Source organism: Xiphophorus couchianus, chromosome 4 (assembly GCF_001444195.1).
Source record: "Xiphophorus couchianus chromosome 4, X_couchianus-1.0, whole genome shotgun sequence".
NCBI lineage: Eukaryota > Metazoa > Chordata > Actinopteri > Cyprinodontiformes > Poeciliidae > Xiphophorus > Xiphophorus couchianus.
The window spans coordinates 18,167,643-18,182,937 of NC_040231.1; the positions used below are offsets into that span (position 1 = coordinate 18,167,643).

The window sequence follows — 15,295 nt, forward strand, 5'->3', positions numbered from 1 at the left end:
ATATTTCCTGCTGTTTTGTCTCACTCTTCTTTTGTCTGTCCTGCAGGACTGTTCCACCTCCGAGGAGTTTACAGTAGCTGCTGCCCTGCTGCCCCTGTCAACAGCCTATTATAGGGTAAGGAAACTACTGGAAAACAATAATACATGAGCATCCAGGCTAGAGAATCAACCTACCTACAGTATTCATGTAGTCCTATGGCTCTACATCTCTCTGAACTAGAAAGTGTTGTCATCAAATTATTTTTGTCACCTTTTACAACATACAATCAAGAATTTCTCAAACTAAATTCTAAAAAAAAAAAAAAAACAAACAGCATTTTTTCTTTGAATCTGTAAAAAGTTGGAAATACTCACTGTGATGTCACCATTCAGTTTATTTATAATGTTATTACTTATAACCAAAGTTCTACATGTTTTACATATGAGTCAGAAACCAATATGGTTTCCACACTCTTAAAAATAATGGCGATAGACTGTTTATTTGTCCTTCAGATGGTTTGTGTGTCATTGACCATAACAGAAAAACAGAGGCCTCCATCTGATTTCACAGAAAGGAGGGAGCTGTAAAATGTTGACAATGTTCTTTTGGTTTTAAATTCTGTTTTAACAAAATGAGTCAAATTAGTTACTAATTTGACCTCTGTTAGTAAAAAGAAAAATGCATTATTAGACTTCTGCACTCTGTAACTGTAACACAGGATACATTATCATAATCAGCCAGGTATGTATGGTCAGCTTAAAGGTGGATTAAAAGGAATGTACATAAGTAAATGCTTTATGTAACGTTTTTTGTTGTTTGTTTGTTTTTTTCTGTGCATACTCAAACCAAACTTTAAACAGTGTACAGATCAGTTAAATATGCATGCTTTACTTGAATAAATTACTCTAAAGTTGACAGGTATTTGGACATGTGTGTCTGGAATTTGAAATTGTTCAAAATGTTCAGGAACCCTGAAGGTATGACTGATGTGAGATTCTCCAGGGGAGGGACAGCTGTTTTAACCTGTAACCTCTGCAGATTTTTCAGCATGCACATAATCAGCGCAGCATGTTAAAACTCCCACAGAGAAGCGTGAGGAATAGACTGTGGCCTTTGGCTCCTAAATCATAACATTGGTGAGGTGTAGCTGCAGCTTTCACCACAACAAGGTCCTTTCAGCTTGCCAGTTGCTATAGCAATAGACACAACTCTATAAACTGGGCTTTTGTCAGATACCAGTCCTGTATCCTGATGGGCAGTACCGAGACCTGACCCTCTGAACATCACCTCATGATTCATCTGCTTTGGATGCCACTGGCTGAGGAAAGTTTCCATAACAAGCCATATGTTTCTTCTTTTTCTTCCTGTTTGTTGTCGTAGGGCTTCCAGCACTCAAATTTAGTAAATTTTGTAAGTGTTTCCTTGGTTACCTTGGTTAACCATGTAACAATTACACCCTAAGAAAAACCCTAAGAAAATAATTACACCACAGTGGTTCCCCACTGTTTTAATGAGAAGATTGGGGATGATTTGCTGCATTAGACTTGCAGCTTGTTGGAAGGAATGATGTTCAAAAAATGTGTTCTTTGTTTTGTTATTCTCAAATAATTCAAACCTTTGACAGGTTTCAACACGCAGGCTCAACCGAAAAGGGTGAAAAGTAAAGTAAGGTCAGGAAGGAAACGTGCCAAAGTATATTTATTCTTAGTTGTAATGGCACATGGACTGTGGAGTGATCAGCAAAGATGAGGAAAAACATGGCATTGTCACTAGAGCTGTCAGTTTGGGTGGGGAATTAGAGACATGCGTCATCCTGACACAGTGCCATTGATTCATCATGCCTCTCTCACATGTTTGTAGGCCTTTTTTTATCATCTTTATTTAAATCTTGTCCTTAACATTCTGTGAGATGACTGGAATATGTTTGTCTTTCTCAGAATAATCTTCCCAATGGGGATAAAACCTTACATACAGTAACAGACTGTGTGTGGCTTCCTAATACTGCGTGACAATCATGCTTTACAAGAGGTTGGGTGAAATAAACACCATTGTGGTTGACCTTTTATTAAAGATTTAAAGATCTGATACCAAGAGTAGCAGTAAAAAACTGAAATGAAAGTTTTGTTTGGATCTCTAGGTTGTTTCTGCTGTGGTTTAAATAATTGGGTGCTTTTCATATTTTTACAGTTGTTATAGGAAGTTCCCTTGCTTTGAAAGTCTGAACCACATAACCTGCAGTTTGTAGCTCAGAGAAGCGGGGTTGTTGAGTCTTTTTGTTTGTACCTCGTGCATCTAGGCAGGTGTTTTTCCAGCATGAATTAAACCACCTCTGCCGGATGTTAGGATTGGACGATTTAAGGGGATCTCCCGGCTTTCTTTGAAGTAGGTTTCTGTGAAGTTCCTGCAAGCAGTTTGTGCTTCACCTGAATCGTATGAAAATAGAAAAAGACAAGGGGATTTGTTTCAGAAAAGCTAACCAAAGCCCAGAAAAGGGTCAGGTCTGTGTCATTTCCCCCATTTTTGGTTGATGTCTCTTTAAAATTGTTGCGAAATGACAAATTCACTGCCTGAACCAGGTTTGACCTGTCTGGAGAATAACTTAATAAAGTCAAACCTGCCAGTTGACCGGTTCATTTTTGCTTTTTTATTAAACATTCATGCAATAAAATCGATCTGCACAATGTTAGCTACCAGAAAATGCAGTAGCTTGAGTCACAAATGATATGCAAGCATTAGTGCAGAGTTAGAAAAATGTCTTAAATGGATCAACAGGATGTAGAAAAATGTCTACTGGCTTCTCTATAAATTCCTTTGCATCACTTGCGCAATGCTTTGCGAGAAAGTTATGTCCCAATTTACCAGCGTTACACACAGACCCTACTTATCAAAGGATCACTCTGTCCTTTTGCTTTAATGAAAGACAAACAAAGCATTGGCTGAAATTAACTACTTTGGAGAATAATGACAAAAGTATTGGATTGTCAATGAACAAACTGATTTGCTCAGACCGAGCAAGAGCAGAGTTTATTCTCCCTCTAGTGCTGCTTGCAAGTCAAGCTTTCCGATTCTATTGACAATATTATAGCATCGTTTTCAAGTGCTCTTTTATACAATATTCTTGGTAAGAAAATGTCCTCTCCAACTCCTGTCTGCTCAAATGTCAGACACTGAGCCAGTTCTTGTTTGGTATTCTTGGCCAGACTTTTCGCTGCCTCATGCTGTTTCCATGCGTGGTAGCGCTGTCGCCATAGTCCCCAAGTTTGCAGGTCAGGGAACGTGGGAAGCGTCTTCTGAAACGACTGTCCCTTAGGTTATACCCGTCGGACACGCTGTTTAGGTTTTTTGCTTCCCAGATGCTGACGCTAAGCTGACGTTGTTGGCCAGATTCTGTGTTTTGATGTTTTACTTTCATATCTCTTGGGTCTTCCCTCAGCTTTTGTGATAGTTTAAATCAGTGGTTGCCAACGTTTTTAGCTTCAGTCCCTCAAAATAACAGTAGAAGAAATTTGTGACCCCAACTATTAGTTAATTATATAAGTATTATCACCAAGTCAATTAGAAAAGGGTATATTGACCATGCAAGCAACATCAAGAGTTGGTATTTCGGTTTAGTATGCTTACTTTTAAGAGTATTTGTTATAACCCTAGTGGAGTTTTGGGCCCAACTTTGAAAGCTATTCAAATTACAGTATTAATAGAGCTGAAACAATTACTCAGATTAATTATGATGAATCAATTTTTGAAGTAATTGTCAACTAACTTAGTAATTCGATTAATTAACTGAAGTATACAAACTAAAAAAGACATTTGCTGAAAGAACAACATAATGTACACATTTTGCACTTAACATTAAAAATCTTCTGTCTGTAAATCTGTTCTATTCAGAGTTCTTCATGTGATTTTGTTTTAGCTTCACCTGTTTCAAATTCAGCAAAAAAAGAAAAAAAAATCTCCTATTAGACACATTTGTCTATCCACTTATTAACCGGTTAATCCAAAAAATAACGAACGGATTAGCCCATGCTGTATTGATGTAAAGTGAAGCAGTAAGGGATGAGCTTTTCACATGCTGACATTAGAAGCGTTTTATTTTTATTTTTTTCACCTGCAGATGCATCTTTTGCTACAAATGATCAAGCGTTCACTTAGGAATGTTATGTTTATTTTCTACTTTTAGAAAGGGATTTGTTGTATATTTGCATATTTTATTGTACTTCTGCATAACAAAGTCCTAAGTGGTTAAATTATTTTTTTTTAATGTGATTAATCATCAGAATCATCATCTGTTACCAAAATAATCGTTAGTTGCAGCCCAAAACTCTAACTTAGCCTAAACGCTGTCAACTTAAAATCTGGAGTCAGATTTCATCCAGACATTGTGCACCTCTTAGTCACCTGCCCTTTTTCACTGATCAGGTTTTACATTTTATTCCACTTCCTGTGGGTTTTTATCTAAAGACTGGTGGGTTTATCTGGAGATGAACTGATGCGTGGATTCGTTGTTATTCATCCCTTGACAGGCTCATATCTCTTCTAACATTTAAATGTGTTTAACAGCTTGAGGATAGCAGATTGAAATGCTCATACACATCTATTGCTCAACAAAAACACTTGACTGTTGGCATTCTTGTGGACAGAGTTTATCCATGGGCCGATTTGTCAACCCACTTTGTCAAACTGCTCTCCGCATTGTCCTCACAATAGATTATGACGTACTCCGTAACCTTTGTGTATTTAAAAATGCCCAGCTTTTATCATATCTGTTTACTTAATTACTGCACATTTGCGGTACCATGAAGAGTATTTGCATTGTGACAAATTTATTTTCTTTATGCTTATTTTTCATACTAAAATGCAACAGGTCATAAAACAAATACTTGTAGCAGACAGTGATGACTTCAGTAGAAAGTAAAAGCAGTTTTTAAATAATGAACATCCTTACATAAAAAGCCTAGGTTGGACTAGCCTTTTGTGTGGTTCTCATTTTCTTTGTGATTAATTCCTAGTTGGGTCTGGGTTAAAGTTCTTTTCTTAATGTGTTGCATTTTAGGGTGTTTTTATAACATGCTTGTGTGAAGGGATGACTTGTTTTTAGGTCAAGCATTCATTCTCACCAAGGACTTGTACAGAATCAAGTGACTATTTTGTATCACCAGGTCAAGAATGCTCTAAATTCTTGCAAAACATGTAAATAATGTCGCTGCCTGCAGGCTTGCGACAGTACAGATATGATGGTCTTCACTTAGCGTCTCTGTTCAAGTATGCACTTGTTTCAGTGACGACACGCATTATATCTTTTGTCTCTTTGCAACGCGGCGTAGATGTTCTGAGGCCATAGTCAATCATGCTGCAATGGTCTTAATCGGGTCCTGGAGTTCAAAACGAGATGCCAGAACCTGATAGCTTAATTCTTCTGACCTGTATACTCCTTTCTGTCCCCCACCCTTCGTGTTTTTCTTCTTGTTTTTCACCCTTTCTCCCTCAACTCCACATTCCTCCTCTTCGCTCGTCACACAGCCAGATGGGTCTGACGGAGCTGCACTCCCTCCTTCCCCTTCATCTTTCTTCCTATACCTTCCTTCCCTCCTCTCTTCCCTCTTCTTTCCTCTGTCCTCCTCCTGGCACATCTGCCTGCAAAACATTTGGTGAGCATTGTGAGCGATCATCAATAAGCGAGGCTGACCTCGGTCAATTTGACCCAAGCATATCCGACAAGTCAGCAAAGTACAAACTTAATATAGAAGGTTCTGACAAATAACACACCCATACCCCCCGTACAAACATGGACACACACCCACGTAACATCTGCTGCAAGATGCTTAACACACTCAACTGACAGAGAGGTATGAGAGTATCTAGAGGGCTACATTTCTTCTTAAATTTACGCTCTACCACTTAATTGTGCAAAGTTTGACAGGGTCCACGTATACTTCAGACTCTAAGACTGCAGTCTTGCACAATGGTAGGATTAGCTGCACTATAGCTCGACTTCACATCGATCAGCTCTAGATGTGTCCTTGTTATTTATTCCAGCAACCCTCTGGACTCCTTCCCATGCTCACTCTAAGACAGCACGCATGGTTCCTCTGACAGTAAAGTGAGATAAATCATCTGTCATTCTGAGAGAGAACAGTTAATCTAAACACGCGGTCATTAATGTCATCTAAAAGTTGGCTTATGATCTACGGCGAGTTTGCACTCTGGTCAGCTGCGTCGGTCATTTAGAGGCCGACTGAAGAGGAGAGTTTTTAACTGAGAAGTGAAGGGAAAGTTTAGAATCCATTGATGGAGAAAATCCTGCACAAGGAAGCTCCTTTTCTCCTGTGGAAATCAAAGCATTTTTGTTGTATTTATTGCTGATAAGTTATTTTGCAGTGCTAGTTTTTTACCGTATGTCGTTTTTTGTAGCTATCATCTAGTCAGAGCATCTTTTTTACATATTTGCCTTGTTCAAAACATGACTTCTTACAGCTTTCTTTAACAAAGTTTTTATTTTTAGCACTCTTCCACAAAGGATGGATTTGTGTGTGCTGCACAGATTCTTCCACCTGAGCTGTGCATCCCTGCAACTACTCCAGATTTTTCATAGGCCACTTGGCTGCTTCTCTCCTTAATGCTGTCCTTCCCCTGCCTTTCACTTTACTTGCACAGGTTTTCTAGTTGAACAGTACTCCATTATATGGTGAAAATAGTATTTTATAACCTAACTCTGCTTTAAACATCTTCAGAGCACTAACTGAGTAGTTTTTCACTACCATTTTATAATTGTGCCCTACTTGGGTTGACCTTTCACATAAAATCCTGGGACAAGACCTTCATGGATACTTGTGTGCACATTAAAAGCTACTAATCGTAATTTAGTTTCTTACAAATGTTTTATATTGGCAAAATATGTTGACATTCTCTTCTGTACGACCCCGCCCCGTCACCCCATGGCTCTCCAGCAGACCCATGGACTGAGCCAGAAGGGGAAATAGCCCTACCTGCTTTTAAGCATCATATAAAAAAAGGAAACACATTAAAATTAATTAGAGGTTTTTTTCCTATTCGTTACATAAACAAATGGGGCACTTACAAATGTATTCGGTAATGGAGTTTTCGACATGAGGTGTGTTTTCAAACACTCCCCCCTATCTATTTTGCTATTACTGAGAAATTTGAAAAACAAGCTGCTGACACCTCAGCTACCTGTGAAATCTGGGACAAATCATCAGTACAAAGCCCCGTGTCTGCTGCTTTTTCATCTGTTCACTTCTGATGAGTGAATCTGTTTGCGACTCCTCTGATTCATCTCTAACCAGATCCACCTTCCAGTTGGTACCATGTTAAAGTTTACAACTACAGTGTCGTGATTTGTTTGGGGGGTTTTTTCTCTGTCTTTTCTGTTTCACATCAACTCCTTAGCTTATTTGTTTACATTTTGACATTTAATGTGTTTAAGCTGCAGTATATGACTTAGATTACTGAGATTACAGCGTCATATGACTCCTAATATTGTATGGATTTTTCCAGAAATGTTCAAATGTTTAAACTTTTCTTCAGCAAAGCAAAAAGCAGTGACCATCTTATGGCATATCATGTAAAAAATTTCCAAACCAACCATTGCCTCTATACTTCTAATTTGCTGGAGGCATAGTTTCTTTAAGCCCTCCTAAAGCCATTATTATAGATCTCGTAATGGCAAAATTTTTGATTATTTAGCATTTCCCATTTATTTAAGCCCTAAATTGTAGCCTACAAGGATTTTCCTTCCTTAGCATTGATCTCATGTCTCAGTACTTGGCTCCGATGCGCTGACATCTGTCATTTAGTTGTTGCACGTGATTCATAGATATATATGAAGTCTTTTCATAGTCTATTGACTATGAGTTAAAGGGATTTATCTTTGTCTCAAATCATGAGTAACCTTTTGTGTTTGCAGGTGTTTGTGAGCTTAAAGTCAGCTACAATGTTTGTTGCTTTTGTCCTGCAATTGAAAAGAGGATCAGAGTCCTGAATCCACTTTAGATCGTTCATCACCTTCAAATCCGAACCATATTGTGATATTAGTTGCACATCACATTGCCCAGGCCTAAATCCTTTTTACGTAATCAGATTGCAGATGTCTGTGTGGGGTTTTTTCCCCTCACATTGGAAGTGGTCGTCTTAACTATCTACGCACATCAGAATTCAAAGTTCTTTTGCTTGAGCAGCTTATAAAAGTCTCAATTACTCCATAAATTCACCCTTTACTCACGTCACTAACAGATATCTTGAATTTTAAAGTGAAGATGGAAAACTCTGAGCCAACTGGGACAGGGTTGAAATGGAATATGCCATTCATGGGAGAACTGAAACGAGCAAGTTGCTGGTTTGCTCAAATGTTCAAGACTGATGGATTTGATTAGTAAAAAAAAGGACGCTCTTTGATATAGGTTCTCAACTAATCTTTTACGTGATCATATGGTCAAACTGTTTACCTGATGTCTTAAGATGTCCCTCCCAGCATTATCTTCCACACCTCAAAAAATCATGTTGAGATTACGATGAGGTAGCAGTAAGGACACATACCACACTAACCATGGTTTGTTTCCAGTTAAAATGAATCGGAACAAAACATGTGGTTATGGGGTTGAAAATTAGGTCAAGAGCTGTCCTTTTGGCTAGTAGTGTCAAGTGACTCAGACAACCATTGTAGATTTCTTTCCTTAATTATGAGTAAAATGTGTTATTTTTTTAGGTTCTCTCATTTGCCATCAGGATATGAAAGGTTCAATCATTAAACACCTTGAAAACCTTTGAAAACGGACTTTAATCAGAGACAAGTTGTTTCTCCTGAAAATTGGTTTCATCTTGGTTATTTAACATTTAGGAGACAATCAGCAGGAGGTTAAGCAGCAGTTGTGTAACTGTCTAACAGTGTGACTTTTAAGTTTTTCAAAATGTTTAAGCAGCATTTTCTATTAAATGCTTTTTCTCTTTCACTAAATAGCAGCTGAGGTTGTAGTTCATCCTCAGAAATTAGTGCTTCTGTCAATCAAATCTGGCAAAAATGTTGAAAGGAAAGTATATTTAAACCACAGGAAAGAAGAATTAACAAATTAACAACTATGAACTAGGAGGAACACTTAGCTCTAGTATGAAGGCGTGTGTGCGGGCGTGTGTGTGTGTGTGTGTGTGTGTGTGTTTCTGCTGTGTGGGCAATAGCTGTAAGCTCAGCACCCTCCTGGCGTCTGGCCAACCATAGTCGGAGTAAAGCTGTTTTGGTTCTGTCTCTTGTAATTAGAGTGACCCCCCCTCACCAATTCTCTTTCTTCAAAAGCAAACTATAAAGTGATAATAGACACCACTGGATTGTGTCAGACTCAGGGGAGAGAAATCAGAAGCTAATCTAATAACAGGCCTGATCCATGCATGTGGCTCTAAGGCTTCGAGACGGATGGATGGTGAAAGTTTGCTTTCTGTGGACACTCATTAATCTGAACACAGCCTCTGTTGAGGTTGTGTTGTTTTTCCTATGCAAGTTTATTTTTCTGGAGTTGCTCAGCGTTTCCTCGCCATACATTTTGCACAGTGCAGCACACAGCTGTGCTATTGCTTTTAGCCGAGAACTCCAGCTTCCTCTGAAGTGGCTGTTTTTGCAAGCCACAGCTGATTCACTTTGCAGACCACTAATGAAAAAGAACAGCTCTGTTTCCAAATACGTCTTGACATGGAGCGCTGGAGGGGTGCTATGTTGCTCCAATAGGGGTTGTTATCTGTTTAAAAAGTTATGACTCGCATTGAATGATTGATTTTCGCCTTAAACCTCATAGCTCACTTAATTTAGTTGTTTCTCCCACTTCTTACCACTTTAACAGACTCATTTTATTGAAAACTGTTGCGGTAAATATGCAGTCATTGAAAGGATTAACCAGCTCTGATCTGACTGCACATATGGACAATCGGTGATAATTAGCTTTGCAGCAGTACCTTTTGAGTTAACTCTGTAGTTGCTTGGTTTGTTTTTATTGTCCAATGTTCTGGCATGGTGATAAAGCCGGGCTTGTCACACAGAGTGAATTTAAAAAATGAGAAAACTTTTGGGCAAATACTCGATCATTAGCCTTTTGCTTGTGCCGTGAGAGCGCATAATTATTTTGTTCCTTTGCATATCCTCATTTGGTTTTCCTTAGTACTCCATCATCAAATCCTCCAAAATTCCAACGGTGGCAAACATTTTCTGAGCTACAAGTGTCTCTCCAAATAGCATAATTCACTCCACGTGTCATCGGAAATACGCTGCCCCAGTTTAATTGCAACCAGATATGCGTTCTTAGCTTGTTTTTTTTTTTAAGTATCGCATCATGACCTCTGCTCTGTTTTGTCTTGCAGAGACTGGCTGCTGGAGTGAACCAGTTTGCCTACACCTGCATACAGGACCATCCCATTTGGACCAACCAGCAGTTCTGGGAAGCCACTTTCTACAGTGAAGTCCAGAGTCAGATCCGGTCCCTGTACCTGAACACCCCAGAAGAAAAGAGAGCCATCACCGCCACCCCTAAGGTAAGGAATAAACATGTCTGAGCTGTGCTTTCTAAATCTTTTCTCAATGAGGTGAGTTGATCGATCCACAGTGAATTATAGCTGAAGGAAATAAACAATTTTTAACAAACTTAGCGTGATTGGAGCAAAGAGTGAAGCTTTATCTATTACTCTTGGCTCTGCAGGATGCGGACCCCCAGTCTGCTGCAGGTAGTGGTGATGAGCAGACAGCCATGGACCTGGCGGCGCAGCAGCTGCGCCTGTGGCCCAGTCTCAGCAAGGACAAGCAACAGGAGCTGGTGAAGAACGAGGAAAACACCGTGTTCAGCCAGGCCATCCACTACGCCAACCTTATGGTTTACCTGCTGGTTCCTCTGGACACCAGCAAGAACAAACTCCTGCGTAACACACCCGTCACTGACTGGGAGAGTGGCAGCAACAGCATTGTGACAAACAGGTCAGGATTTCCTTCTCTGGACCAAGATGAAGGTTGAGGTTGTCGATTTCTTCCTATTTATTTTACACTTAAGATCTTTGGTAACACTTTATTTGAAGGGGTGTGCATTAGACTGACATGAGACTGTCATAAACATGACATAACACATGTCATGAACATGAATGACTCTTGATAAATGTTTACGACTATTGTCATGAAATGTCATTCGGCAAATAATGACACTTTTAATTTAAAGGTGCACTAAAAGTTGCATTAAAACTTCATTACGAGTGTCAGCTTTGCATTATTGACTAAATAGTGAAACCTTTAATGCAAAATCCCATTAAAACTTGCATGAAAAGTCAATTAAAAATGTCAACTTTCATTTTCCTGAAGGAGAACGGACGATTTTCAGTGACTTTAAGCTTAGGTGTTCTTGGGTGATACAGCAGGAAATAATTTAAACCCCACCAGCACGTCCACATCTGAATGGCTGAAAAACAACAAAATTAATGTAATTAATTAAATTTGTAGGAGGTCTAGTCAAGTTCTGGACATAAATCTGATTGAGAGGCTGTGACATGACCTTAAGCAGACCATTTATGCTGTAATGTCTAATCTTAAGGCATTAAAACAAATCAGGAAGTAGAGTTGGTCAAAATTCTTCTAAAGTGAATTAAAGATTTGTTCATAGTACAAATGCTTGAGAGCAGTCGAAATTAGGTTTTACTCTTACAGTTATTAGGGGACTTTTATTTTGTTCTATGAAATCATCATTTAAAAACCGAATTTGGATCTTTAAAGACACAAAAACAATTTTGAGGCATAGCTGCTATGCAGTTTCATAACATTTCTCCTTGACAAAACATAACAAAGTCAGAGCTTGATTTAATCTTGCTCAGAAGATGTAAGGTAGAACAATCAGCTTCTGCTGGAGGAAACCTCAAGTTATGTTTTCAGGATCTGGGAGGATGTGAGTTTCTATTAAACAAGGTGACGATAAGTCTGTGGGTGGATGTGGCATAACTCACAGTCTACATGATACCTTCTTTTCAGGCCAAACAGGCTGCTGTACTTCGATTGTTTCCAACTTCAATCTGTCATTTGGGCTTACGCTTCTCCGGCATAAAACAGAACATGGCTTGTTTTCATCCACCTTCGGACTTCCCTGAATGGACCACACTAAATTAGGGTTTTTTCCCCTCTGCTTTGCTGTAACTGTGGAGGGAGTTAGACAGGGAGGAACGCCCCATGGGTGTTTATTAAAAGTGGAACGCAGTATGAATTTCACAATTGTGTCCAATGATCCGATATTACGTTTTGTTACGGTTTGGGCAGAATTTAATTTCAATTTCAACAAAATAAAATAATGTTGGTATGTAATCCAGTTTTGTTTATTTCTGGAAGTTACAGAAATGTTTCAGCCAAAGATTTATTCATGTGGAAAATATTTGAAGTGTTTTGTCTTACATTTTCATCCCAGACTTGTTTGTTTCTCTCAGGGAACATTTCGATTTCATCATGCTGTATTTGTCCCAGGGAGAGTGTTGCATCACTTTCTCATGTGAAACAATCTCCAGTTTTGAGCGATAAATCCAGCCATCAACGCTTTGCTTTGCTGAAAATCAACCGGCCATTCTCTGCTCTTTATCAGGGCATGTCAGCATGCAGCCCCGTCTCTTGGAAGCAGCCCCATGACCTTTTCTTAATCTCACTGCGTCATCATTTATATCTGCAGCATCGCTGGCAGCATGGCCGAGAGCTTCGACACGGAGAGCGGGTTCGAGGACTCGGAGAACAGCGACACGGCAAACTCCGTGGTCAGGTTTGTTGCCCGCTTCATCGACAAGGTGTGCACGGAGAGCGGCGTCACCCAGGAGCACATCAAGAGCCTGCACTGCATGATCCCAGGTGCAGCATTCACACTCCATCACAGCCCAGACTCCCTCCGCTTCGTACCTCCAGGATGCATGTGTTATTATTTGATGCCAACACCTACAGAAATGTATAAGCTCATTAACTCCTGACATGTCAGACAGCCTCAAAAAGTGGATACATACAGATGTGTGCACTTGTAGTGTGTGTTCGCGGTAACTGATCCCCGTGTCTGACCCACAGGAATCGTAGCGATGCAGATGGAGGCTTTAGAGGCAGTTCATAGGGAAAGCAGGAGGTTGCCCCCTATTCAGAAGGTGAGTGTGTTCCTCTAAACTGAGCTGTGTGAAAGCTTATATTTGCACAGGGCTTTGTACAATTAAAGTTTGACTCTACTGAGAATAATGTTAAGCTAAAGAGGATCATAAAACAAATTCAATTTTGATGTTCTCTCCTAAAGCTGGAAAATATGATTCAGCCATGCTGCAGAACAATGGGTGAGCTGCTCCCAGGTTTACTCTTAAAAACCTAATCATCTCCTGCAGTCAGATAAATGTACAAAGTCTGTCTCTCTATACTTTTCTTTATGAGAAATCGAGGAATAAGTATTTGTGATAATTGCTAAATATTAGCAATTATTAATATTTAGCAATTAATATTGGTAATATTAATTGCTTCGATCATAAGTTGAACACTTATGATTCTGTTTAAATTCAATTCACCTCTTGTAATTTGGAAATAAAAGTCACTTCCTCCTAGTGTAACATAATTTACAGACTATTGAGCACACCTGAATATAAGCCACACCCACTAACTTTGGCAAGAAAAAAATATGTGCATATATAGGCTGCATTCGTCTATTAGTCGCAGTTGTTCATATTGTAATATGAGATATTTTCACTGAGTTTTTTTTTTTTACGTTTTATATGCAGTATGTGCCTGCAACATGGCTACTTAATAAAAATACATCAGCCTACCAGGAAAAGTTATTGATTACTGTCTTCGTCTTCCTCCTGCACACTAAAACCACTAAAGTCGTCTTCTTCATTGCCATATAGAGCAGCCTGACTCACACTTCTCAGTCACTTCTGTTACTCTTCAACTCATGCTGTCCGTGCTGCAGTCCAGACTTTCAAAACCCGTTGGTAAAAAGTCGTATATTAACCGCACTGCAGTGTTCTAAGCTTGTGATAAAAGTAGCGGCTTAAAATTTGGAAATCACAGTATTCTTGTCAGGCGAAGAGAAATGGAAAAGGAACTGAGCTAGAATCTTTCTCACTCACTATAAATCACTTAAAAATACAGTAGAAAACCTTGCATGACATTAAACTATTAATGTGAAGGCTGCAGGCTCCTCAGAACTAGTGGTCTGTAGCAGCGACACACACGTCATGCAGCCAATCTGTTGCAAAAAAGCTCTACAACATATGTAGAAGCAGCTTAAATGAGATTGCTGTCCAACTAAACCTAGCTTAGATACATTAATGGGCTTATTAAATCAACATTAAGCCAAAAAACAAAAAAAAACAGTTGCACAATATAACTTTGTTCAACATATTTGTATCATCTGGATCTCATGTGGGTACTTTGCAGCATAGTTAACTCTATAATACTATAACTGAAAGGTGACCGAGTCATGATGTCACACCACCATACCTGACAAGGTATGGTGGTGTGACATCATACCACCATACACATAAGTGTTTAGTTTAATTTTAACCAGACGCTGTATTAGAATCCAAAAGGTTTCTTATTTGTCTTGGATTTTTAAGTGGATGTTATTCTCCAGACAAGGCCATGTCATTTTAAATGTAACCAGACATATGAGCAACAGCAGTGATCTGAATTCATATTGTTATCTTTAGAAAGGATTTTTTACTCGCGTCACGACTCTTGGTGCGTTTCGTGCCTCCTCTAAATTTAGTCTGGTTTGCAGAACACCACTCACATCCAGTTTTTATCCCAGCCAACAGTGCACTTTATGTTTTGACTTGTGGACCCAGCTGTGCCATATGTCTGCCAGTTTTCTACAAATCATACAATTACACACAAACAAACGTCATGCTATTACTGTCATGGGAGCATCTTGGAAACCAACATACACGTTCTGCCTGCTGCTCACGTGTTAATGTGAGACAGAACGTCCCTTCTTAAGAATATGCCAGAATCTGCTAGAAAGCATGCCACAACAATTTCAAGAGTCTTGATTTGCCTGGATGGTTGATGTCATAATACTTAGACGCTGTAATGGATCGTTTAGCTTGCAGGAGTAATGAGGTGCACGGGGACTCTACTTCTCTGTCCCACTTTTCGTTCAAGGACAGATTCAAGAGGCTATAATTATCTCCGGGCCAGACCTCAGTTCCCTTAGGTCGACTGTGGCCTCAACAGGAAACCCTCTGATTGAGCTGATGTCCCTTTTCTTTCAGATTTTGAACTGTGGAACAATTGAATGTTTCTGTGGCGGCTTTGCAGGTCAGAAGGAGGTGAAACGGCGAAGG

At 39.3% G+C, this 15,295-nt stretch overlaps 1 protein-coding gene across 2 annotated transcripts in view; it reads left to right on the forward strand.

The window, feature by feature from the left end:
• sbf2 (SET binding factor 2) overlaps positions 1–15,295 on the forward strand; it is a 100,252-nt gene that overhangs the window by 59,299 nt on the left and 25,658 nt on the right. For both annotated transcript variants that reach the window (XM_028014328.1, XM_028014329.1), the window contains exons 17-21: positions 47–115; positions 10,334–10,504; positions 10,669–10,940; positions 12,658–12,830; positions 13,038–13,111. In XM_028014328.1, the coding sequence (XP_027870129.1) occupies positions 47–115; positions 10,334–10,504; positions 10,669–10,940; positions 12,658–12,830; positions 13,038–13,111 (759 nt within the window). The remainder of the gene's footprint in view (positions 1–46; positions 116–10,333; positions 10,505–10,668; positions 10,941–12,657; positions 12,831–13,037; positions 13,112–15,295) is intronic.